This window comes from Hibiscus syriacus, unplaced genomic scaffold, assembly GCF_006381635.1.
Source record: "Hibiscus syriacus cultivar Baekdansim isolate YM2019G1 unplaced genomic scaffold, ASM638163v2 tig00116975_pilon, whole genome shotgun sequence".
Taxonomy (NCBI): Eukaryota; Viridiplantae; Streptophyta; class Magnoliopsida; order Malvales; family Malvaceae; genus Hibiscus; species Hibiscus syriacus.
The window spans coordinates 1608230-1636156 of record NW_024063499.1 but is presented as its reverse complement, the minus strand read 5'-3'; the positions used below and the strand labels follow the sequence as shown (position 1 = coordinate 1636156).

The window sequence follows — 27927 nt, the reverse complement described above, 5'->3', positions numbered from 1 at the left end:
ACGAAGGAGCCAAAGCTCTCGGCATGATTTGGCCTTACGAGCTTGTTCAAAAGCAAGGGGCGGTGGGACCTCATTTCATTTAAAAAAAAATAAAGAATTACAAACAAAATATAAAGTAATTATAAATAGAAGAATAAATGATCACAAAACAGTAAAAAAATAATATTATATAGATTCATGTAAAAAAATTACTTTTACTTGTCGATAATTATAAGAATATAATATAAGATTGTATTAAATTCTAAAACTTTAGACATATATATGATTATAAAAATACAAATATTTTAATTAAATAAAATTGTGCCACTATCATCTACATTTTTTTCAATTTATTTCTTCGCCAAAAACAAGTCACATGAGCTTGAGTATAGTTATATGGAAAATTCTAAAAAGTCGGGGACGTTCAATGCCATTAACCCTACATGTTACATGGTAAATTCAACTTGGAATTTTTAAAAGAAACATGGGTTTCCATTAATTGATGAGCCAAGGTCAAGCATTTTCTATGGAACGTGCCACCCAATTCTAAAACATAGGGTTTCAAGGACCGACAGTTGCAATACTCACATTTTTGTTGGCTTATCAAGACATCTTCGTTTTCACCAATCTTTCTTCAGTCAAATCACGGTTTGGTGCTTTTATTATGTTTAAATTCGTGATTTAGTCCCGGACATTAAAATCCTCAATGGTTCAAAATATGGTTGGTATTCCAGAAGTCCAAAGTTCGAGTGACGTTTACAGGGGTGTTCGAACGTTTATTTTTAAATGATTAAGAATATACGATCAGATACTACCTTGTTGTTACTCAAACTAATAAAAACATATTTACCATGAAAAAAATATAATTTTTGATTGATTAATGATGTTGATTATCAATTTTTCTATCGATAATTCTTAAACCGATTGACGATGATATAAATATATTAGAATTTGATTAGTCTGTAAAGATTTTTTTGTTATATCTATTCTCATTTTAACACAAGAAAAGAATACTATTACAAAAAAAAATAAGAAGATTTTGTCAATTTAAAATACCAAAAATTTATCAATTTCACAAATTAAACATAGTAAAGGGGCCAAAACCACAATTTGAGCATGCTATACTGGTATTTGAGTTCTTATTATATTCAATGGGCAAAAACTAGAATCTGATTAAAGAATTGAGCACAAAAATTAAGAAAGTTGCAGTTTTTTCTTGCCTCAGATCCAAAGAAAATTAGCAAAAGCCTTTAACTCTCAGTGAGGACAATGTCTCCATTTTGCATGTGAAATTGCAGTCTTTAACTCGGTCTAAGATATCCTTTTGATACTGAAAAAGAGAGAACAATTATGCGAAGGGAAGAACTAAAGCAAAAGAAAAGAGAGAAAGATCCTTAAACAGCACCCCCAAATCATTGAACCCCACCACCTTGTATGTAATCTCATATTCCACAATAAATCCCCAGGAGTCCCTTGCAATTCACTCATTATCTCTCTCTCCCCTTTCCCCTTTTTCCAGTGTTGAATCCCATTTCTTATCCAATTATTAACAGCCCATGTCCAACTAGTACTTGATTACCACAAGGGGTAAGTTAAATAGGTGGCACAAAAGTGATGGATTTGAGAAGAACAGCAGCTAAAAGCAGTGTTGTTGCAGGCTCAGTGTGGGAGACCAGGATGAGGAGTGATGAAATCAGAGGTGGGTTTAAGGTTTTCAACGGAGAAGATGACAGCAATGGTGAAGAAAACAGTGATAAGGGGTTGGGCTTGAAGAAAGGGCAAGCCTTTGGGAAGAGGAAGACATGGAAAAGTGAGAGCTTTGATGGGTTTGAGAAGAACCCGATTCAGATTGCTAAAGGTAAAGCTGAGGAGCAATGCAAGAAGAGTCCGATTAGGGTGGCTAAAGGAAGATCTTCAATGGAGAATTGTAAAGATTTGAGCTTGTCTGTTGATGGTGGGATTAAGAAGATTCCAGTTCAGGTCAAGAAAGGGGTTAGGGATCTTAGTAAATCTGTTGATGGGATTGAGAGGACCCCAATTCATAGTAAGAAGCTAAGATCTGAGGTTCAAGTAAGGAAGGCGAAATCAGATACAGTTAAGGTCTCCTCAGCTCATTCTGGTAATGGAAATGGCAATAAAGTTTTGGTTTTAGATAATGAAAAGATTGAAAGAAATGTGAAGAACTCGAATGAAACTTTGAAGGATGGATCTTTGCCTGAGGAGCATTGCAAAGAATTTGCTGTGTGCCAAGAAATGGTCATTTCAAGCACTGGGAATATGGCCAAAGCATCTCCAGAAATACCAGTTGATGATGATATTGATGATGATGAAGAAGAAGAAGACGAAGAAGAATTCTATGAAGAAGAAGAAGAAGAACAAGAAGAAGAAATGGAGATTGGGGATGAAAAGAAAAGCTTTGACATTAAGGAAATGAATGTACCAGAGGTGGAGAAGCCTAACAAAGAAGCTAATGAAATTACGAAATTCCCAGAAGAAAAGAAATCCAACAAAGCTGTGAATGCGGTGACAAAGTTGCAAGAAAATAAGCCTGGTAAAGTTGCTAATGAAGTGAAGAAAATTAGCCAATTCCATAACAAAGCTGCACCATTTTCTTCAACTGTGAATAAGCAACCACCACCAGTTGTTAAGTGTGCTACTTCAGTTTACACAACATCTGCAAAAACTACAAAATCTACTCCTTGTAAGTGTGTTTGCTTCCATTTGATGCTATGTATTGAGATAAAGATTGTTGCTTTTTTTACTGCTGAATGAATGTTGCTAATAGACCTTATTGTTTTCCTTTCTCAGCCCCAGATGATTGCCATTACCAGAGTTTTCCACAAACTCAGAACAAATTGCAGAGTTTAGGTAGAAAACTGATTTCATTCCTTGGTAAGATCGATGGATTTCATAGCTGCAACTTGTTTAAATCCTTCTTCTTTTTTCAGTTGATTTGGTAATGTGGAGAGATGTGTCAAAATCGGCATTGATCTTCGGGATTGGAACATTCATCACCATCTCATCGTCTTACACACAAGACCTCATCAGGTCTCAAAATTGTCATTTTTTTCAATGTTTTCAATCTTCACAAAGTCCATTACTAAAACACTTTGGCCAATCTTTTCAACAGCTTTATTACTGTAATTTCCTATGTGGGACTTGTTTACCTTGCTGCCATATTCCTTTACAGATCAGTCATCTGCAGGTAACACCTTGCATCACATGCCATTAATGAACAAATAAACTGAATTTTAATTTAACCCTTTCTTTTTCTTTCTATAATAATGCCAGGGGAATTGTGGATATTGATGAATCAAGCTGTGTTGTTGGAGAAGAAGAAGCAATTTGGGTACTTAAATTGGTTCTTCCATACTTGAATGAGTTCTTATTAAAGCTGAGGGCACTTTTCTCTGGTGATCCTTCTACAACAATGAAGGTAAATTTCCAATTTTTCAACACCATTTTGTTTTGTTTTTTAAAGAAGTTGATCAATTGGGAAAAGTTGCAGTTGGCAGTGCTGCTGTTTGTTTTGGCCAGATGTGGCAGCTCCATAACTATATGGAAAATGGCTAAATTGGGTAAGCCTTTTCATTTCCTTTTGGTCAAATTATGGTTTCGGTCCCCCACTTAATCCACTATTTTCATAATGTCATTAGTTTATCCTGTTAATTATTTCGGTTAAAATGCTGACATGGTTTTTTAAAGGTATTTTTAAGAAACTTTTTTGTCAATATTTTAATGAGAATAATTAACAGGCTAACTATCATGGATTAAGTAGTGACAACATAAAAATAAACGATCAAATTATGTCAAATTAAAGTATAGGGACTGAATCTCAAATTTGAACTAATAGAGGGTACTAAACTAGACAATGGTGTAGTGGCAAAAAGACTTGCTTTGTTATCAAGTCTTTAATTTATACTTAATCACGACTCACGAGTTCAAACCATATCCCCTCCCTTATCGCCCCCTTCCCCAAATAAAAGAATGAAGGGACAAAATTGTAAGTTCGAACATATGGAAGGATGCAAACCATATTTTGACCTCATTTAGACAATAATGTTAGAAGTAGTGGTGGCCACTACTGAAAACAGAACAGTTTTCAGTGAAAAACAAAATCTAAATGAATGATTGCATGTTTCACCTTTCAACTGAGGCATGGTTTCTTGTTGATTGTGTGTCTCTCTCAGGATTTTTTGGCGTTTTCACTGTTCCAAAAGTATGCTGCTCTTATTCTCATCAAATTACTGCATACGGTAAAAAAAATTCTCATCCCAGTAATCTCTCCATCAATCATATAAATATCATTGCCCCCCACATATGACCTTGTTTGTCTGATCTGATGTACTAGTAACGGCTCTTTTTTGTTTCTTTGATTGATTTGATATGATCATGTTTCGAGCCGGATCCGAAGCTTTCGTGTAGTATACCACATGCATTTTAAATACGTTTCAAGTTGATATTAGGTTGATGGAAAGACCTGTTTGATATAATATTGATACTTTGAGGGCTCAACCAGAACGTCCTGAAATTTAAGAATTAATTTACGGTTTGAGTAATAGTTTTAGGATGTCTGATGCAATTAATTCGATATGAATGAATTATGGAAGTTAGATGGCATCAAATAATGAACATGTAGGTACCATCAAGATCAAGGAGAGCGGTCTACATATTGGGTCATAAATTATTTGTTGTATTATCATTCTTTATCTTCAATGGGGTTGGTGAGTGGTTTAATGTGCTTAATGCTGTAGTACTTGGTGGTTAAAATGCTTTAATATCTCTATTATTTATATTGCTTTTATCGAATTTGGTGTCTTAATTCAAATGCATTAAAATTTGAGTTAAGACTGAAAAAGAGATTGAATTTTGAATTCCAGCACTAGAGCTGGGTGTCCATTTGATCGATGTAGTACACAACTGTTGTAGATTTGTGTCAATGGGGTAGGTTGAGTTGGTTTTGGATCGGATCAGTCTGGTTGGATTATTTTTGAATTATTTCGGGTTCGGGTCATTCAAATTTATCATGTAGATGATTTTGGGCTTGGATTATTGTCGAGTTTGGATTAAGCGGATTCGGGTTGCTTACTTATTTATAACTAAATAAAATATGAAGGGAAATTTTGGATTAGACGCTTTCGAGATGCATGGGCGTCATGCACACATAAAAAAGCCGTGGCAGTGGCCATCTTCACCCTGGTTTGGAACCTATCTTCAATTGTTGCTCGCATATGGGCCGGTAAGCAAACTTCAGCTTGACTTTTTTTCAGTCAAATTACGATTTTGGTCCTTGTAATATAGTCAATTTGGAGATTTAATCCTTATAATTTTGTACTATAATTCGATCTTCCAATTAAAACTAATGTTACTGCTTAGTCCAAATACTTAACATCGTCCAAAAAATGTGTGTAGCTTTCATGCTATTTGTGGCCTTCCGATACTATCAGCAAAGAATAGTGACGGAGGAGTGGGTTGAGGCCCAAGCCGAGCCGAGCAATAATGAAGAATCATGGCAAGGACCGGTGGGGAGACACCAAATAAACTAAAGAAACGATCCTAAGAGTCAGCTTTGGCCCATGCATATATCACACACTACATGTTGCTTTGGGCTCTTTCTTCTTTGGGTTTACTTCAAATTCTGTAATATATAGTTTTATAGTAATAATAAATTCTCTCTATTTTCCTTTTTGGGCTATCCATATGCATGCTTGGTTTATGTGGCTTTTCTAGCTAACTTTAACAAAATTGTTCTAAACTAGTGTTTTAACCGTTTATAATTTCTAAATTTAAAAGTTATAATTATTTAAATGGAATCAATCACAACCGTACTCACTACCCTTAATTTTTTTTTTCTGGACAGGTGATGCAAGATTTGAACTATGATATGTGATCCTAGCCAACGATAATTTTGTTTCTTTAACTATGATTTTGTCGATTATGATTAGGCATGATAATAGATTGGATTTTCGGTTAATCTAATTAGACTCAAGAAGTATATTTTCTATGTTTGAACTCAATCCGATCCGAGTATAAGAAAGTTTCACCCGACTTAAAACTCGATTTGAATCTTGAGATAAAAATATATATCTGACCTAACCTGATATAAATATAAAAAAATTTATTTTTATTCAATAAAATAGAGTCCTAATTGAAAAATAATTATATAAAGAGAGATATTGTAGCAATTATTTCTAAATATATAAATAAATAATTATATTATGATATCAAGTCGGGTTAGATCAGACATTTTTTATTTTAAATTTGAATCCGATCCGATCTCACCCTTTACATAATTTATCTTGATCCACAATCATATAAAAAAAATAAACTCTATCGAGTTGGACCAGAACTCATTAGATTCTAATAAGATCACCATCATATCCCTAGTTATTGTAGGAGACAAAACTAAATGGAACGTGAGAAAGTCCCTTTCCTTCAATTTTATTTTGGATCCGGTAATGATTTAATTTTTTAGATTTAAATATTAAATAAATTATTTATTAAGAATTTAAAATTAAATAATTTTTCGTTATACGACTATGTCGACCCTTCAACTCTGAGAACAGGCATAGGCAGAACCACATCATATGCATTGCCAAAAACTTTGGTGGAGACGTGGGAGCTAAATTATAAGCGATAAAGACATGTAGAGTGGGAATGCAATATATAAAACATTGAAGTGGTAAGTAGATGGTATTATCATGGTTGAATCTTCACTACCATGGGATCTGAAACCTTCTTAATCTGTCAAATGAGCTTCCGCCATGTCTAGTAAGAAATCCAGCCTAATTATACGACATGATGGAGATATTTACCTACTTATGGGTCCTTCATTATTCTTTTGCCCTCAGTAAACGTCTCAGGTGACTGAGCTCATCAAAATAGTTTACTTCATTCATATATAAGCAATTAATAAACTTATAATACTATTCAATAATGAATATAATAAATAATGTTGTAATGAAAAAGGGTGACGTTTGTGATCAATTGAATGGTTTGTTTTGTCTCTTCGATCCATTGAATCACTACTCTGTGGTTCCCATTTTCTTACTTTTCTAATATCTTTTTATTTTAATATTTATATTGCTACGTATCTGAAGCTCTGCTCTCCATTAAAGTTTCAACTTGGCTAGCTACTTGCACTATAGGGCCCGCTAATTAGGTTAAAATCATTGTTGTCTAAACCCAGTTTTTCATTGTTTAATCACCAAAATGGTCTCAATTAGGGATAGTGTATATGAAAAAAAAACAGTAAAACGATGTAACTCGGTAATTAGTTAAACAATTAGTATAGTTTTTTTTAAGTCGTTCTTAAATGTTGACAATTTTAGTAAAATTATTCTATACACGATGATAATTTTTTTGAAGTGGTCAAGGTCGTCGACATTTATCATTGACATTTACGGAGTCGGTGATATTCATCGATGTCTTTGGTTGATTTTAATTTCAGTGATGTGTCTATTAGGACCAAAATGAAAAAAATGAATAAAAAATATATAGGAATCAAAATAAAAAAATTATAAAAAATTTATTTAAAATAAAAATGTACATTGCGAGTTGTAGACATATATTAACATAATTACAACCACAAATCGAGCATGGTAAGACTTATTATATTGTTTAAAAATATTATATTATAGAAATCCAACACAAAGTGGAACTGTATATCTTATTATATTGTTTAAAAATATTAAAATTCATTTCGAGAATTAAATTATAATATGAGACGAATGTTATGCACACCTAAGACGTCATAACTACATGAAACCTCAAAAAATCCAAACATCTTCCTTATTAAATGTAAACCTCGTTGGCCCTAATTGCTAATAATTTAATTTGAAAACTTCATATGATATATCACGTCCAAAGTTTATGTAACACGTCCCTGATTAATTAATCGAACCCATTATATTAATTTACCCTAATTTCCTTTTCTTAATTAGTTGCAAAAAAAATCCAAATAATCAGTCGTCGTCTAATATGAAAATGTTAGAAAATTAAGAGGGGAGATACGTATGCATGCACGAGCAGAATACACATGGTTGCTCTACGTATGCAAAGGAAACACAAATATTTGACGAAAAATTATTATTATTTAAGTTATAAGTAATATCTAAGTAGACTACAGTCTATAACTAGAATTATTTTTTATAAAATATATAATAATCGAAATTTAGCAAGAATTAAATTAGCATAAATTTAGTAGAAACATACACATGATGGGTTTAAAATTAGAACAAAATTTAACGGCATTCAATATATAATTTACAAAAGATGAGAGTCACACCTGAATATTTACCACAATCTTTATCTAACTAATAACTATACTGAATATTCATTTCCAAATTTTCAACTATTTTATATGCATAATATAATTCGACTAGCGTTGCAAACTAAAAAAGATAATAGTAAATAATCAATAACAAATTTAAAAGAAAAGAAAAACAATCATACAAATTTATGTAAAAGGATTTTGACAGAAAAAATCACGACTAGATAAAAAGTTCACTATAATGACATAAATATTACAAGATAGATGCGAAAAACACATTAATCATAAAAAAAACCCTAGTTATATATATATATATATAAGTGTACGAACACTAAACCTTATACAAACGATGATAAATTCTTTATAGTTTATGTTTTATGAATCGGAATGTATTAAAAACGATATAATTCTTGATGTCATTGACGTTTGAATACGACTTATTATCTTTTAGAAACAAGTGTACGAATATTAAATCTTAGACACACTTATATTGTTATCATAGGGAACTCATCTATTATAAATCTCCATTTTTTTAAAAAAAATTAATTTTTCACCATACGGATCTCCGTATTACAATTTTTTTAGACCAAATTGAATAAAATTCAAATAAAAATCCTTAAACACTAGTATAGTTTGAAATCTTTAAACTTACGAAACCGTGTGCTTTAGAGCTTGTAATATTATCGAGTTGTCATAATCATGATGAGATTGTCTAACTAATTATAATTAGTCCATTAAATTCCCATAATATTAATAATTATCTCTATAATTAATCAATTTATGTCACTTCCAAACTCCAATTTGTCATTGTCTAAATAGACTTTGCAACCTAATAAAGAAAAGTCAAAAAAATCTTCAATTACGAGTTTGAAAACTATTTTTCCTATTTGATGGTGAAGAATGGGGATTTTTTTTACTTCATAAATAAACTAAAAGACTACTACACGAACTATCAAAGGCATATGTCACTCTTTCACTTGTGGATTTTATTTTATTACTTATAAAATAAAAGTTTAATTATGATTTTAGTCTTTATATTTTCTTGATTTTTATGATTTATTTTTAAAAAATTTAATATAATATTATTAGATCTAAATTGAAAACATGAAATGAATTTACTTTTAAACTTTAACAATAACGATAATATGAGAGAATTAGTATTGACCTTCTCTTTCGGGGTCCTATGGACCTATGCCAATATATTAAAAAAATTAAAACAATACAGTTAATATATTATAATTAATTTTTAAAATACTAAAATTTTATATATTTTCATATATGAATGAATTTATACAATTACTCTGTCTAAGAACGAAGACATAATTTTATATTAAATGGTGAAATTTTAAAAATTAAAAAAAAATGAATTTATAAAATTTTAAGAGTGAAAACAATTATCTCAACTACCCCTCGAGTCATCTTGAGTCTTCATCCATATTAATGACCTTAATAAAAAAAATTACTATCAAGAATTCACCTCAATAATAAATCGTTCAATTACTCGTAATTATTATGGTTACAGTATCTAAAATACATTTTCTTTATCGAAATTTATCTTCTACGTAATATATAAACGTAAATCTCAATCACATCCAAATTTACATAATCGAAATTACCATGACTCGTTATTAACTTTTACCCTTAATTCTTATTAAAGTAAATTTATATTAGATAAATATTTTGAATTCCAATATTGTTTTGATATTATTTTTTTTTATTTTAATAACAGTTTATAAAGAAGTGAAACTGTGAAAGTGATGGCAGAACTAAAATGTGAGAGGCAGCGTGTCCAAGTGTCCATTCTCAAACAGACGAAAAAAAATTCAGATTTATTATTGGATATTCAATTCCACCCCACCTCACATCCTTTTCCTTTAAAAAGTAATATACAAAAATTATGAATTTATATTTTTTAATTAAAGAATTAATATTATATATAAATTTATTTATTTTTTGATAAATAGAAGCCATTAATTTTATTAAAAATAAGAAATATCTAAAACTATAATAAATATTTATAATTATAATCGTAAACTAAACACATAATGACATAATATGATATTTATTAATAATCATTAACACAAGAAATTAGTCACTTAAGAACACGCGACAATCATAAAAGAAAAAGGTTAAAAGATTTAACCATATAAACTCGATCGAAAGGTAGATACGGACAGATCTGATTGTATCGTCAAGCGAACTACAAAAGATGATCAAGCTATTAAAAGACTACCGACAAATCGTTAATCAGATAAGAAAATTATCCATGAATGACAAATTACATATCCAAATTCAATCCGATGTTAAAAGCACAGAAGATCATCATGATAACAAATAAGTATCATCTTATTAGTCGTGACAATGTCAAATTTAACCCTAATAAAAAGGGTAAATGAAAAAAGAACGGTCAAATGACTGAAAATATACCAAAAGACAGAGAAAAACATGTCATAAATACAGGGAAAAAATGTGTCATAAAGATAAAGTTATTAAAAAATTAAAAAAATCAAAGGGGAATCGATATGTGATATAATAGAATAAAGAGAAAATAAGAAATATTAATGATAGTAACTAGCACTAAGACTGATATAAGTAAAATGTAATATTTGTTCAAAGGTTTGACAATTAATGCTCATACCCCTGCATATGCATGTTTAAACTCGAGATCTCAAAGGATAACAATAAATCCCTTAATCGTTAAGGTTTCTTGATTAGTATTATAAATAATTATAATTAAATAGGTTTTAAATCAAAATTTTAACATTATTTTATGCATAAAGATCTACTTCATCGCTCGAAAAAGGACATTTGAGATTTCATAATTCCAAGGTTAATGCAAACATCAACAATCATATTATAAAATTAACAATTTCTATAAAATAAATTAAACATCAACAATCATATTATATTAATATGGAAGCACCAATCTAGCGATGAAGTATGACATCAAAATATTGAGCTCCACACAATTTGTAGCTATTTAGGTGCCTGTCGGATTCCATCCTGTCCATGTCGCCGATCTGATCGGACTCAAACTTTTGGAATGTTAGGCCCTAAATTATTTAATATTTCTATAGATAAATTATTTAGTTCAGATTTAGAATATAAATAATAACATAAGAACAAAAACTAATATTACATTAGCTGTTATATGCGTTCTAAAACAATTTATTATTACATAAAATATTAGTGTTTATAATAGATGAGTTCAGAGCGAGTGACACATACTAATTTGTATCGATGTATGTCGATATTCACAATTAATGCAAAAATATAATAAAATTTATTATTAAAATGCTTTTATTTGTTATAATTTTTAAAAGTTATAAAATAGACATTAAACTTTGAATTTTATTTAAAAAATAGATAATGACCGTGAAATATTATAAAGGGGTGAAGTATCATGCTAAATTAATAGGAAATATCTTATTTAGTCTCTCAATTATAACTAAAATTCCATTTTTGATATTTTCAATATTTTTAAGTAATAATTTAAATAATTTAGAATTTTTAAAAATATATATGAAAACTATTTATTTTTAAAGTTAAAAATTATAATTTTAAAACCTTTCATTCAATTATTTTATAATTATTTATTTATTAATTGTGATTGTATCTATAAAATTAATTTTTTTTAATTTTCAAGATACAAAAAATAAAATTATCAAACAATGCAAATATTTTTTATTAAATGATGTGATTCAAGCACTTGATTTTTGTTTAAGAAGTTTAAACACAATTTTAAAAAATATATTCAGAAAATTAAAGTATCACATTAATAAAAAATACATTCAAACTTATATAAAAATAACAATCCTTAACTTTTTGTGATGTATCTAGAAATTTATACAATATATGTTCAATATTTATAATATGAAACTAATAATAATATTTATTTTATTTATATCCATTTTATTTTCAATTCAATGAACATAATAAAAATTATTTTAATTAAATGTAATAGTAAAATGAAATTTTAGCTACAATTAAAGGGTTAAATGAGGTACTTTTTTTATTAATTTAGTATGTCATGTCACATCTTTAATGATAGATAATGGTGTTGTATATTTAGTTTTCAATCTTAGTTTTTTCTTCTAGTTTTCTCTCATTGGTAAGTCATTCATCTCTTTTTCTTTTTTTGTCTTTGTTGATCGTCGACGACGCCAACTTTATTGTTGGTTGTCGATTGCATGTATTCTTTACCGTCGTTTTAATTTCTCTTGTTTTTTATTTTCAATAAATCAACATGTATGGCATGTTTTCCTCAACCTTTTGGGCACGCTTTCTTCTGTCTTTTGACACTTTTTTTTTCACCTTTTGGCACATTTTTCGGCCATTTGGTTATTGTTTTCATTTATCATTTTCTAAGGGTTTATTAGACATCGCCACGATTGATCAATATGGTACTTATCTATTATATTGTTGATCTTCCCTGCTTTAGACCCTCGGATTGGATTTGAATATCATTATGCATTCGTGGATAGCTTTTCACGTCGCTCGAGTCTGATTTGCGGTTTGTCGATGGTCTTTCAGTAGCTTTGTCCTCTTTTATGGTTTGTTTGCCGATGTAATCATATTTATTTGTATCTATCTTTTGTCGAGTTTTCTTGTTTAGATTTTAATCTTTCCTTGTATGGTCCTTATGTGATCTTAAGTTGTTAGTTTTGTTTCAATGATTATAGAAAATTGTCCTAATTATATGCTTAAATTACGATTATAATTTTTAATTTTTTATTGTAATTTAGGATATTTCTTATTTTGAATAAAATTAATTATTTCTTTAAAAAAAATGGTGTTGTGCACATTTTGTAACAAAATAAAAAGTTTAATGTCTATTATATAACTTTTAAAAGTTTGACATCTAAAAATATCATTTTGATATAATTTAATGTTCATTTATAAATTTTACATTATAAAATTAGTAGTGGATGTCAAACATTGGCATCCATTTTAGAATTTTCCGTGTTGTAATATTATATATTGACGTTAGAAACAATCGCAAAGCATTAAGAAAAAACATAAGAAAATAAGAAAAATTAAGTGAAAATGCTAACCGAGAGAAATCATAGATAAGAAATATAACTGTGTGATTTAAGGATTAATCAACTCATATATAGTTTCTTTTTCTAATAACTATGTATACGAATGATTACTTGAATATAAATGAAACTTACGTAACTATGAATCTACTCATAATCAGCATCTAATAACATAAATATAGTCTTATACGAATTCAATAGGTTCATATCGTGATACCCCTAGTTGATCAAATGACTCGAGGTCGCAATTTTATCTTATATTTTGTTTATTCAACAAGTAAGTTACACCTCAAAATTTTAGGTCAGATCAAACGAAATTAGGATGACACGACTCTAATAATCTTTACTTTGACACGAATTATCAACAACAAGTTCTTCACCTTTTTCATAAGAAAAAATCCTTGAAGGATATTCTTCAACAAAAAATACTAATCAAATCCAAACAATGCTTAAACTTAATTATAAGAAATTATTTAGTTATCATATCCACGGGATTGTCATAAGCATTAAGTTTACTTGCATTAGTATCACCACGAATAATAACATCATGTTCAAATAATATTGAATTTCAACATAATATTGAATTTCAACATATTTTACCATCTCGTAAAACATTTGACCTCTTATAAGAAAAATGACACTAACTATCATAAAACACTATACTATATCTTTTAACCTTATTGAGTTCATCAATCTTTAACAAGGGTAGATAAAGCAATTTTCCAAACCAAATGGGATCCATGTCACAGAATTCTAGCAATATATTTGTACATACATTTAATGTACTAATCATTTTTATTGTATATGTATTATGACTAAGATATCCTCAAATTACAATTTAGATTTTATATTGACTTTCAAACTTTAAAAACATTTTAATTTAGTCCTCAAAGTAATAGTATTACCCTAATTAAGTTTTTAAGTGAACATACTCTCGGCTTGAAAATCAAATGTCAATTTATAATATATTCATGGCTTGAAGACCGTTGATGCGATTAAACCAGTTTTATTAGTATTATGAATTATGGGTGGGGTCGATTCCTTAAGAAGACAATAGGTCAATGACGACAGACATACCAAGCGTAGGCGTATGGCCTAAGGGCATGGGTTCCACAACTTATCATTACACATTAAATAAAACCTGAACCAGAAACAACCGGTTCAGCATATACAAATTTTCTTTTTAATTTATTTCATTGTAATTATTCGCTCTTTTTTCTTTTCTTTTTCTATTATTACTTTTGGCCTGTTGTTGATTTAGCAAGAAAAAACCATTTTTTTAAATGTATTGATTTGTTTATTGTAATGAAGGCGGTGGTTTTTATATACTTTCTTTTTATCAAATATTATATATAACATAAATGATATCAAGTGTTGTGATTTTGTTATGTTATATCATCTCTTTTAACGGTGTTATAAAACATATTGATAAAATGAACAATAAAATATTAATTTATGATAAAAAAATTAAATATTGATTGAGAGAATGTATAAAATAAAAGGGCCAAATTAATAGTTATACCTAGCTGATTTATGTGTGTATGTTTTTCTAAGGTGATTATTTAGTTTAAGATTTTGAGAATTGAGGTCGATAAATACATGGAAAGACAAAAGATTTTATATTAAGGTTAAGGGAGATAATTTATAAAATTTTAAGGGATAAAAATAAATTTTTAATAAAAATATACTATAAAAATATTTAAAATATATAGAACTTTGAAATATTCAAGGGCTATGGCACTATTCATCCCCTCGGTCAACCCTCAAGTACATATATAAAAAAATCACATGAATATTTTTTTTGAAAAAAAATCATATGAATATTATTTGTTTTTTAATAAAAAAAAACTTTAATGATAGGTGATTGAAATCATTAAAGATAGAGTATGGTTGAATTACGACAAAGTTAAAGGATAAATTATATATTGACTCACTAAATTTTACTTCTCTTATATTTTAAATATATAAGTGATACTTTTTAATTTTATATTATTTTTTATTGAATTTTATTACAAGTTTAGAGAGTAGCACAAAAGAAAGAAAAATCTTTAGATTTTTATATATGTATTTATACTTTTTTTGGAAACATTTTATCATAATTTTTTTAATTAATTTAAATAATAGCAGAATAAATGATTCATTTAAATTATAACCCATATGTTTAAAAATCAATAAAAAATAATTAAAAGTGAATAAAATTTAATAAAAAAATGTAAAGTTAAAAAAATATTACATCTTTATTTAAAATATTCTTTCTAATATAAATTTTAAAAAATATAAAATAAATGTTATTTTCTAATTTTATTAAAAATGAATAAACATTATTAACTATTGTTAAAAAAATAATTAATGAATAATAATTCATTTGATCCCTCAATTATAATTAAAATTTTATTTTAATATTTTTTATATTTTTAAATAATTAATTTTAAAAGTAATAAATTTTTCAAAAATATATAAAATTTATATTTTTTTAAATTATAAAATATTTCTTATCATCATCATCATTTTGTAAAAGAAATACTAATTATAAAACTTTTATAAAAATATTCATATTTTAAATTATTTACCCTCAAAATTTTCCTATACTAGATTATATGTATTATGTAATTTCATGCAAAATTAAAATTTGTCGAGTTTTAAAATAATTTGAAAAATAATATTTAAAGATTTTAATGTATAATTTTTTTTTTCACACACAAAAAAAATAAATAAAGTTGACGTTGTCACACAAATGTCACATTAATAAAAATTAATTTCATATTGAGCATCATTTTAAAAATATTTATAAAATTAGCCCTCAACTTTTACACGTGACATCAGACGTGGTGCATGGGTCGTGCCTTTTAACACGTGACGTCATATCAGCACGTGACGTCACATCAACTTAAAGCACGATGCATATTTCTGCAAAAGATGTTAGATCGAAAAATAGCCTAAATAAGTGTCTGACAGGAAAATAAAAACATGTTATGTGATATTTGGGAAAAAATGCCCGAATAATCTATCGATTTAATATTTTCTTTTTTACTCGATACGGCTAATCATATTGATTTAATATGTTCTTTTGATTGTGACCTATATACCTTCCAATTTCCGGCTTTAATTAATACTGTAAATAATAGAAAAAGTAATACCCTTAAATGTGTCGTCAAAACCTGTCCACATATCCCACAAAAATTTGCTCCACAATAAAATATTATTATTTTTAACAATTTACTTGGGAGAAGAAAAATGAGAATTTTATTTTTAGTGTGCATTGAGTTCACATTCTAGAAGAAACGAGAGATGTTAACTAATTTTTTAACCATTTATTCCGTAAATTATTGATAAATATTAAAATATTTATATATAATACATTAGTATATAAGTATATCCATCAAATAAATAGTTTATGTATTAAAATAAAAATTATCATTTGATGTATCGGTGTTTTTTTTGAAAAATCACCGGTAACCGATATATTTACAGATTTAACATCGGTCAGATTATATTTCTCGATCTAACATCCTTAGCAGTAAAACGTGCCCCCTGCATCATGCTATATGTTGATTTGGCGCCACGTAGGGTAAGACGCGCCCCCTGAAGCGCGTCTTATGCTGACATAGATACACGTGGATAAAACGCGGGGTAGGTGTGTAATTACACCTATGGCGCGGGGCAGGGGCCGCGCTTTCCCTGTGAATCTGACACGCGTCAGGAAGGCGCGCCTTAGGTGTAATTACACAACTACCCCGACTTCAATACCCCAAACCTCTCTATAAATACCTCCATCATCAATCACTTTCATCACAACAAATTCTCTCAACTTCTCTCAAATACTCTTATAATCTCTTCTAAGGTATATTTTATTATATTTTTAATATTTTGTATTTAATTTATTTAATATTTTACTTATTTAATTTTTTTGCAGATATAAAATGGCAGACGATCTACTTCGCTTGGATGCAAATTATATATCTCGACACTTTGCTGATACGGTAACATTTTAACGTTTTAATTTAATTTAAATTATTAATAATAATTTATTGATTTATTTAATGCATAATTATTAGATTAAGAATTAGTTTTTGTAATTATTTAATTTTAGGAGAAGGACCGTGTATTAGATCCTTTTATTAGGAATCTTAAGTTAGTGATACCTAGCTGTGTCTTGCCGTATTTAGTAGAGGCTGGATTCGGTTATATAGGTAGATATCAGAGTCACTGTAAGATAGAGCCAGACTTGATTTCTGCCTTAGTAGAGCGGCGGAGGCTGGAGACCCACACATTCCATCTTCCGTGCGGAGAGTGCACGATTACACTTAAGGATGTTTCTATGCACCTGGGGCTTTCGCTGGATGGAGATGTGATATCGGGGATCGCGCATGGTTCATGGACTGCTTTGTGTCGGGATAATCTAGGACGTGTCCCGGAAAATTTTAACGGTGGTCGGATACCGTTAAATTGGTTAGATGCCAATTTTCGTCATTTGAGCGAGGACGCGTTTGAGGATGAAGTTAAAATGTATGCACGAGCATGCATACTGCAGCTGATAGGAGGGTTGTTGATGCCGGATAAATTGCGCAACCAAGTTCACTGCAAGTGGTTGCGACACCTTGGCGACTTTCATCTGGCCAGATCACTCAGTTGGGGCTCGGCAGCTTTGGCTTTCCTGTACAGAGAGATGTGTCGAGCCACTGACTACAAGCGTAATGCTATCGGCCGATGTCTCATGTTGTTGCAGTCTTGGGCATGGTATCGATTGCCCTTTTTATGTCCCGTTGTCAAGAACTCATTCGTATTTCCACTACTATTGAAGTAATTATAAAACTGATTTCGTATATTAATCATTTTATACAACGTATAATAATTTTTTTCCTCGAATAAGTGGTCTACTGATAGGAAAAATAATCAGGAGCTACCTGATGATTTAGAAAAAATTAGGGTTCTCATCGATCAGCAGGCTGGCACACATATATGAATTTTAATTTTAAAAATCGATTTTAGATTATAGTTTATAATTAGATTATTATTTTAATAAAAATTATATATATTTGTTTTAGTTTGAATGGGTGTCATATTCTACTGATGGTGTGAGGGCGGTGATCCCACCTGAGTTGAGGGGCCCATCAGATGTTTGGATGGCGATGGTCCCCTTGATCTGTTATGCGACCGTTGAGTGACACTCCACTGATCGCGTGCTCCGGTAATTTGGTTGTTTTCAACCAATTCCGGAAGTACCTCGCAATATGGACGAGTTGCATAACACATATAGACGCGGCAAGACAGATACATATTGGCTGGTGAGGCATCATGTGTGGGTCGTGTTGTGGGAGGATCGACATCGGCGCCTTCCCCATAGAGAGCCCATTTTACTTGACCTCTTGATGGTTGCTGACGGTTATTACGAGTGGTTCAACAGTAACGGGAAACCATTTTTGCTTCCCGAGGATGCACGAGGGCAGACCTTTCTGCGACATCGACAGAGACGTTCACCGACACAGCACCATCATCCCCGACTCGTGGACGGAGAGCAGGTGCTTTCGGTTCATCCTCAGCTACACCAACAGGACCTTCACAACAGCCACCACAACCATATATGATTTCCTGTACCGTAAAACTATTTCGACGTATATTCCCGCTTTCTAATTTTACAAACACATAAATTAATTGACAAAAATTAGTATAATATTTTTTCAAATAATTATAATAAACAATAAATATAATAAAATAATTATCACAAAATTACCTTATAAAGAAAAATTGAACGAGCTTCTGAATAAAATATGATAAAATTTTCAAAATTATTGACTCGTTGACGGAATTGTTGTATTAATTTATAAGTTTAGAGGAGAGATATGAGGAGATGTGAGAAACTTAATCGGGGAGAAGGGTATTTATAGCCGAGAAAAGTAACAAGGCGCGGTACCTGCACCGCGCCATATATAATTATATCAGTTAAATGTATGACGTAGCCCCTGCCCCGCGCTATACCCCTACGTGGCGTAAGGCGCGCCCTAGGGGCCGCGCTTTATCCACGTGTATCTATGTCAGCATAAGGCGCGCTTCAGGGGGCGCGCCTTACCCCACGTGACGCCAAATCAACATATCGCGCGATACAGGGGGTGCGCTTTACTGCTAAGGGTGTTAGATCGGGAAATATAGTTTGACCGATGTTAGATCGATAAATATACCTGTCACTGGTGATTTTTCAGGAAAAACGCTTGACGTATCATAAAAAAATAATTTTTAAGTATCTTTAAAATGACAACAATTTTGTTTTTTATTTCTCTTAAAGTTTAAATATATATATTTTAAAATATCATTTTTTAAGAAATTTTGTGAAATTAAATTTTTGTGTAGATAATATACTAAATAATTGTTCTTAAAATAGTAATAGGTATTTATTTTCTAAAATTTAAAGAAATTTAATTGTTAACAATTTTTTAAAATTATCTAAATACTTAGCAAATTGATTTTTTTAAATTTTATGATGATTTTACACGTATCAAGTTATCTCAATAGTTAAAGAGATCATTGTTATATTTTGAGGTCTAAGGTTTGAACATTATGTTTGCAATGGTGTATAAGGGTTCATTATCAAATAACTGAAAGTATTTCAAACATATACTATTTTATAATCACATCAAATTAATAAGAAAAATATTAAGATAGTTTTTATTCTAGAACTTAGAAAGAATAATTTTGTAAATTTTTTATATCATTTTTATTTATTTATTTTTAAAGATAATGTGACATTATCTTATAGTGACACATAAATATCATCAATAATATTTTATGATAGATGACCAAAACATAACGTTATATCGTTACATATAATTTTAAAAAAAATATATAATTAGACGATCTTAATAAAACCGCGTGAAGAATGACTAAATACGTAATTTATCTTAAAAATTAAATATCATGTATTTTTATTGAATTATAAGAGAAATATCAATAGAATTATTTTTTAAAAAAAATAAATACTATATTTATAGTTTGATAATTCAAATTATTTTTTAAAAACTGTTATCACTTGTTGTAATTTATAAATTTTATTTTTTTAGGTTACTCATTCGTTAGTTGTATAAGAAGAGTACCGAGACATTTTATGAAATTAATCTAATATTTTATCATTCTTCACTACTATTCGACTATTGTCGACTGTTGTTTCTGATATAACTACTGTCAAAATGATATACTTTTCCCTCTTTGTTTTTTAATTTGATTATCCTCAAAATAGATACAATTTAAATAAATATTTACAAATACTTGATACATATATATTAATACAAGTGATCTTTAACCAAATGTACATGTGATTATATATATATTATCTTAATGTAATACGATAAAAAAAGGACTTAAAATGTGAGATCCAAAAACATATTTTTCGATAATAATGGTTTTAAGTATTTTTTGATTCGACCCCTTAAATCTTGTAATAACATCTCATTACAGATAAAAATGCACTTTATAGAAAGTTTAACGCTTGAAATAAAATATATTTGAGCTCGAAGCTAGATTTAATCGAGATTTATATGACTTCAAACAAATATTTTGAAGGTTTTATAGAACAAGAAACAACAAATTCCACTTTTAGGATATAATCCTTTTTACTATGGATGTTGTTTTTTTGGATAAGTCAGATTTTATTATCCAAATAACACAGTCAAATACAAAATTACAATCACGGATCCAAAACAAAAAACAAATACTTACAAAATAATCAATGATATTCTATACCCCAATGATTGCATATAGTAATATTAACATCATCTATTCTATTGAAATTTCCCCCCTAAGTTGCAGACTAACAATATCTTTAATGGCCTTTATAATTGCTTCTGTAGACTTTACTCGGCTTTGGAACACCCTTTTGTTTCTCTCTTCCCAAATCATGTAAATGATGGCATTGAGAGCTAACTTCATGACCACCGTGAGTAATGATTTGCCTTTCCACATAGAGCAGGCCCGTGCCATGAAGATCTCCCAGGAACATATCGGAAATTGTAAACCAAACAGTGAAAAGATTGTTTTCCAAATTGTGACAACAATAGGGTATTTGAAAAAAAGATGCTCCCTAGTTTCCAGATCAGAATTGTAGAGAACACAATGGCTTTCGTTGATGAGTCCTATACGCAGCAGTCTGTCCTTTGTTGGGAGCTTATCAAGGAAAGCCATCCAAGTTATCAGGCTGTGTTTGGGAATATGCAGGGGAAACCATAGCAGTTTTTGCCAAGGGACTTTAGCCTTCTTTTCCCGAAGTGAGTCCCATATTTTACTGACATTATTAGCAGTTGGAGTAAGAACTTGGTGAGCCTCGAGTCTGAGTTGAAGGAGTTTTGTAACACCCCAACCCGTACCCGACCCGGATACGAGTCCGAGATGTCACATTGACTTTTCAAAACATTTACTTGTATAAAATAGTGAGTAATTTAAAACTTTTATACATGTAACTTATTCAAAAGATTTCCAGAACTATTCAGAGCTTAAATGTTTTTGCAAAACCAATCATAGTATATACAATTCAAAACATTAATTACATGCCAACTATTTTCAATATACAAAATACATCTAATTCAAGACATCTTTTCTGATCTGATCTTCGGTAAGAAGTAACTGACCGGTCTTGCTCCTCTTCACTTTTCTTCTAGCTTTCCGGAACCTACGTGTGAAACACTCACACACTAAGTTGATGACTTAGTGAGGCATAAAGAAAACACATCTAATGGAATTCATGCCCACTAATCATGCATGATTGTTTTATGCTATCAAATTATACAACTCATTTACATATACATCAACATATATTCATGTATATTATGTAACATATACCATAACCCTTATCACACATATATCATATCATGCAATTCATATCACACATCATATACATATATCACATACATTGTTCTCATATCACCAACCTGTTTATCCTTACTAATTCCCTTGTCATTACTTCAATTCCTTCATATGAGCATATAATGAATATAAACATATTATATATTTTAATATGCCACAATACGTTACTAATTTCTATAATTATATAATACATAAACGCATAGCATCTCATATCACCATGACATATATGCACTTCTACCATGTCAAGAGAAATACACATATCATTATATCAAATTATGTTCTCTTTTCAAAGCCCATGTACACATGTGAGAACTATAGATATGTGAGTCTATGGAGGTTGTGCACTATGCTGTCACCACAGCTCGTATAATTGCACCGAAGTGCCACGTAGAATTACACCGGAGTGCCGCGTAGAATTGCACCGTAGTGCCATATAATAATGTCCATAAGGACCACATATCATTCCTTAATAATCATATACATATACTAGGGATCAAGTATGTGTCTCACCAGACTTCACACATGTTCCAAAGAATACATATATGTCCCGAAGGACCACATATCATTCCTTAAGAATCATATACATATGCCAAGGATCAAGTATGTGTCTCACCAGTCTTCACACATGTTCCAAAGAATACATATATGTCCCGAAGGACCGCGTAGACCCTTGACTCTTGGCATGCCAAATATACCCCTAGCTCTCAAGACACATAACATGGGCATTTTCTTTTATACTTATCATTTCACATAACACATAGTTCAATTACTCATAGAACATTTTCATATGAGTCACATTTACATGTCACATAGCTTATATACTTTCTCACGTAGTTACATAGATCCACATCATATAACATATATCCCAAAGTGCATATAATCACATATATCATATCATATAGCTTAGATCATTTCTCAGATATTCATATAAACATACATATCATATCTTGTTCACATATGATCATATATGCTTCATATAACACATAGAAACACTTAGAACACTTTCTCATAGCTTATATCAATTTTCAGAGTCCTTTCATATTACCTGATGACATATATCATATAGATATATAATAACTGATATCATATTATCTACTTTATGCTCCATTTCTTTGTATTCCCTTAGATTATAAATTATGTCGTATTTCTAAACATATATCATTTAATAGTGTTTTTATTTAGGTACTAATTTAATCTCTTTACTTAATTCAATTTCATATATTCATTATAATCTTTTCATATAGCTCCATTATACTAATCCTCATAATAAATCATACCACTATGTACTTGTCCAACTCATGTTTCCATTATGCATATACTGTTACCCATGTTTACCTAGTTCATATCACTTCTCATAAACTCAATTTCATCATATTTTCCTATTATTACATATTTTATCTCATAACCATGTATTCACATAGTCCTATATTTCATTATCATATTACTTATATTTGTTCTCATATGACTCTTTATAAACATCTATTTCTATTTCCCTACATCTATTTCTATTTCCCTATATCTCTCGACTTATCTTCTATATTCCTATAATTTCATAACTTATTTTATATTCTCTTAATAACACTTAATCGTGTTTTTACATAAACCACATGTCACATACAAAACATATCAATTCAGATAATCAAACATACATACACTCATATTCAACTCATGCCTTTAATCATGAATTCATATGTAACACTTCAGGAAATAGACTCATCGCAAGTCTTATTCCCATCACACACCATATACTATTGAATATGCACTCACCTGGTTTCATTAGTCAATCTCGATCTCTAATCTTTCCCCTGATCAATCTTACTTGCCAAATGTTCCAGAATTGCCTTATGCTCAGAATCTACATAAATGTACATTTTAAGGCAATTATTAGATACGTACACCTTGTAATTGGATACTAGCAACTTAAACGAACTTATTAAACCCATATTCACAATTTTCCTTTAGGGGGAATCGATTCCCTCCTGTTGGGGAATCAGTTCCCCTATGAGATTCTGGAATTTCTGGTTCGTTTGAGGGGGGTATCGATTCCCCATTGAATGGGTACCAATTCCCCATTGAATTGGTACCGATTCCCTTGAATGGGTACTGATTCCCCTTGCCCAGAAATCATATTTTTAGCACGAAATTTACTTCATTTCATCTTAAACACTTCATATTTCAACCTCTTCTATATACTAAACTCAAACACACATACTTAAGCCCATTTGTACTCATTTAATCCATCTTAATTCTCAAAATCCTCTCATCTTAATGAAATTCAAGAATTAAACTCAAATTTCAACATGTTCTAAATTCTTTTCTATCACTCCAAATCTCTTAATTCAACTATTGATAAGTCAAATTCAACTTCAAATTCAACTTATCAACTTTATTTCAAGATTTCATTCAAAAACTCAAAATCTTTAATCTCTCATAATTCCACCATCCTTTGTTTTTAAGATGATTTAAGCTTTCCTTAAGCTTAATTATCATCCAATAATCATAACCAAACCTTTAGTTGAACAAATAATCAACTAATGAAGAAACTTACATTTGCTTATGGCTTCACGGTGGAAAAGAAGAGAAGAAGAGAAGTCTGGAACTCTCTCATATTTCCCACATTTATAATACTCAAAAAGGGAAGATAAAAATCTTTCCCATGAAAAGACCATTTTGCCCCTTTAGTTCATCCATCTTTGTTATTTAATCCAATATTAAAATTCTTTACTTAAATTCCAAGACTTTTAAATTTCATTTCTAAATTGAACACAAAACTTTCAAAATTTGCAATTTAATCACTGACCATGATTTGGGATGTTACAAATCTTCCCTCCTTTAAAGAAAATTCGTCCTCGAATTTTCACTGCATGCCTTTATAATATCACGTCTTCTAATATTTTCATGTTGCTTCCCTTAATATTTCCTGCCACCGCTACAACCTACCATTTTCCCATACTCAATTCTTCATATACGTCCACATCTTTATAAGTCCATATAATATTATTCATTATATAGATAGCAACCCCAAATCCTTAATCCTCACAATTATGGATCAATTGATCTTTTTCATCATTCTCTATGTGCTTTGCACATAAATCAAGTTTTTGCTCATTTTTTAATCCTTGTAAGTATTATTATACACCCAATCTTTTCATATAACCCTTACGTATTTGTTCAAAGAATAATCACCCATTCTCGTTCTTCTAATAATTGAAAATTGTATTATTTCAATATCAACTTATAACTTATATCTCAATAACCACTTCTATGAAACTCGGGGTGCTGGGTCCAATAATTGAAGAATTTAAACGGTTTAGGACGATTAACTTGAGCTTCTTTAGAGAGCCAGACTTGAGCAAGACAATGGTCAGAGGTACCAAGGGCATGGAATTCAACGTGCGAGTCTTTGAGAGATGACACCCATTTAGGGTTAACAAGAACTCTATCGAGTTTCCTTGCAAGGAAGGTGATCTGTTGCTTGTTACTCCATATGTACGTTGGACCAAAAAATGGGTGATCGAAAAGGTCAAGATCAGTGAGTGCTTCTTGTAAATCTCTCATGTCAGAAGTAGATATAGGGCCAATGAGGTCATAGTCCGAACTTTCATTTGAGTGGAGAATAATGTTAATATCTCCACCAATAATCCAGGGAGTGAGGCCAACAGTAGAATGGAGGTCGCGTAAATGCTGCCAGAGAAGTCTTCTGGTAATTACGTCATTGTTGTCGTATACTGCTGAGATGACTATATGAGTGTTCTGGAACATCCCTCAGATAGAAATACACTGGTATGAAGATTTAATTAACGAGAAGTCCAAACCTTTCCTCTAAAGAATCCATATTCTACCATTTAAGGCCTGGTCATAGTTAGTTTCTGCATTCCAGCCATGAAATTTGTTACCTAGGATATTTACAGACTTGTCTTCCTTCACTCTTGTCTCCATCAAACAGAACACGTCAATTTTATTTTGGTTAGCTCTTCTAATAACTATTGCTTGCTTATGAGGACAGTTGAGTCTTCTTACATTCCAAAAAGCTAGGTTCGTTAGGATGGAGTTTCCATTTCCCCTCCACCACCAACTACAAAACACTTTTGGTTATCTTGCTTTTCTTTCTTTTTCGACTTAAGCTCCTTTACTATGGCAGCTACTCCTTTTGAAGATGCACGAGGTTTCTTTTGAATTTCCATTGAAGCAGGAAGAATTTCCTCAGTATCATTAAGAATCTGGAATTTGTTTGAGGAAACTGAAATATCTATTTTTGTTTTCTCTTTGGCAAGCATTCCTCGTTCTTTTTTAGGAATAGTCGAGGAAGATTCACTTTTGTTCTTAACAGTTTCTACATTTGGGTCTGAGCTGGTTTGATCCACTATGGAGAGGGCTTAATGAGCCTCTTTTTTCTCTATGTTTTCCTTTGTTAGATCTTTGACTTGAGAATCATTTGCAATAGAGGCAGTATGATTTTGTTGTTCTTCGATTTGTTCATTCCTTCTTTTGGCAGAATCGTCCTTAGTTGTACTATCTTCATTGGTTTTTCCTGAAGAAAAAGCTACTTTCTCTTGCAGCAATTCAATTACACCAACTAACGTCATTGTTGTCGTATACTGCTGAGATGACTATATGAGTGTTCTGGAACATCCCTCAGATAGAAATACACTGGTATGAAGATTTAATTAACGAGAAGTCCAAACCTTTCCTCTAAAGAATCCATATTCTACCATTTAAGGCCTGGTCATAGTTAGTTTCTGCATTCCAGCCATGAAATTTGTTACCTAGGATATTTACAGACTTGTCTTCCTTCACTCTTGTCTCCATCAAACAGAACACGTCAATTTTATTTTGGTTAGCTCTTCTAATAACTATTGCTTGCTTATGAGGACAGTTGAGTCTTCTTACATTCCAAAAAGCTAGGTTCGTTAGGATGGAGTTTCCATTTCCCCTCCACCACCAACTACAAAACACTTTTGGTTATCTTGCTTTTCTTTCTTTTTCGACTTAAGCTCCTTTACTATGGCAGCTACTCCTTTTGAAGATGCACGAGATTTCTTTTGAATTTCCATTGAAGCAGGAAGAATTTCCTCAGTATCATTAAGAATCTGGAATTTGTTTGAGGAAACTGAAATATCTATTTTTGTTTTCTCTTTGGCAAGCATTCCTCGTTCTTTTTTAGGAATAGTCGAGGAAGATTCACTTTTGTTCTTAACAGTTTCTACATTTGGGTCTGAGCTGGTTTGATCCACTATGGAGAGGGCTTAATGAGCCTCTTTTTTCTCTATGTTTTCCTTTGTTAGATCTTTGACTTGAGAATCATTTGCAATAGAGGCAGTATGATTTTGTTGTTCTTCGATTTGTTCATTCCTTCTTTTGGCAGAATCGTCCTTAGTTGTACTATCTTCATTGGTTTTTCCTGAAGAAAAAGCTACTTTCTCTTGCAGCAATTCAATTACACCAACTAAAGGTTATGTCTCGGCTACACTTGTAGATTTCTCTTTTTTCCTCCAAATTAGATTTTTTGCAGCAACATGGTTTTTAGAATGCATACAACCTTTTTCATTGTGGCCGAAAATTTTACAGTAATTACACAGAGCTGGCATCCTAGGAACTTCGACTGTTATTGAGACCTTTACTCCATCCTTTAGTTCCACTTCAACTTGTTCAGGAACAATGTCATTTGCTCCTACTTCGATACAGAGTTTAGCATATTCCATGTGCATTTTAGAAGCAGTGATAGTGTCCATAGAAAGTGGAATGCCAATTGCACTACCTATGTAGCTGAGTCCTAAGCGAGAATATAAC

At 30.5% G+C, this 27927-nt stretch overlaps 1 protein-coding gene across 1 annotated transcript; it reads left to right on the top strand.

Moving 5' to 3' along the window:
* Positions 1-1176: 1176 nt before the first annotated feature.
* On the top strand, positions 1177-27664 carry LOC120192546 (reticulon-like protein B21). The gene is made up of 11 exons (XM_039195306.1): positions 1177-2680; positions 2788-2847; positions 2928-3027; positions 3110-3184; positions 3271-3415; positions 3488-3557; positions 4170-4235; positions 5096-5218; positions 5392-5511; positions 20367-20371; positions 27650-27664. Exons 1-11 carry the CDS (start codon positions 1594-1596, stop codon positions 27662-27664), a joined length of 1866 nt encoding a protein of 621 aa, XP_039051237.1. The 5' UTR covers positions 1177-1593.
* Positions 27665-27927: the final 263 nt, after the last annotated feature.

What these genes read in the sequence shown, in the direction of transcription:
- LOC120192546 (XM_039195306.1), top strand. Translation starts at nt 1,594, where the DNA reads ATGGATTTGAGAAGAACAGCAGCTAAAAGCAGTGTTGTTGCAGGCTCA. An exon ending in TACAGATCAGTCATCTGCAG is followed by an intron (nt 3,185 to 3,270) that starts GTAACACCTTGC and finishes TAATAATGCCAG; the next exon opens with GGGAATTGTGGATATTGATG. An exon ending in TGTTGCTCGCATATGGGCCG is followed by an intron (nt 5,219 to 5,391) that starts GTAAGCAAACTT and finishes AAATGTGTGTAG; the next exon opens with CTTTCATGCTATTTGTGGCC.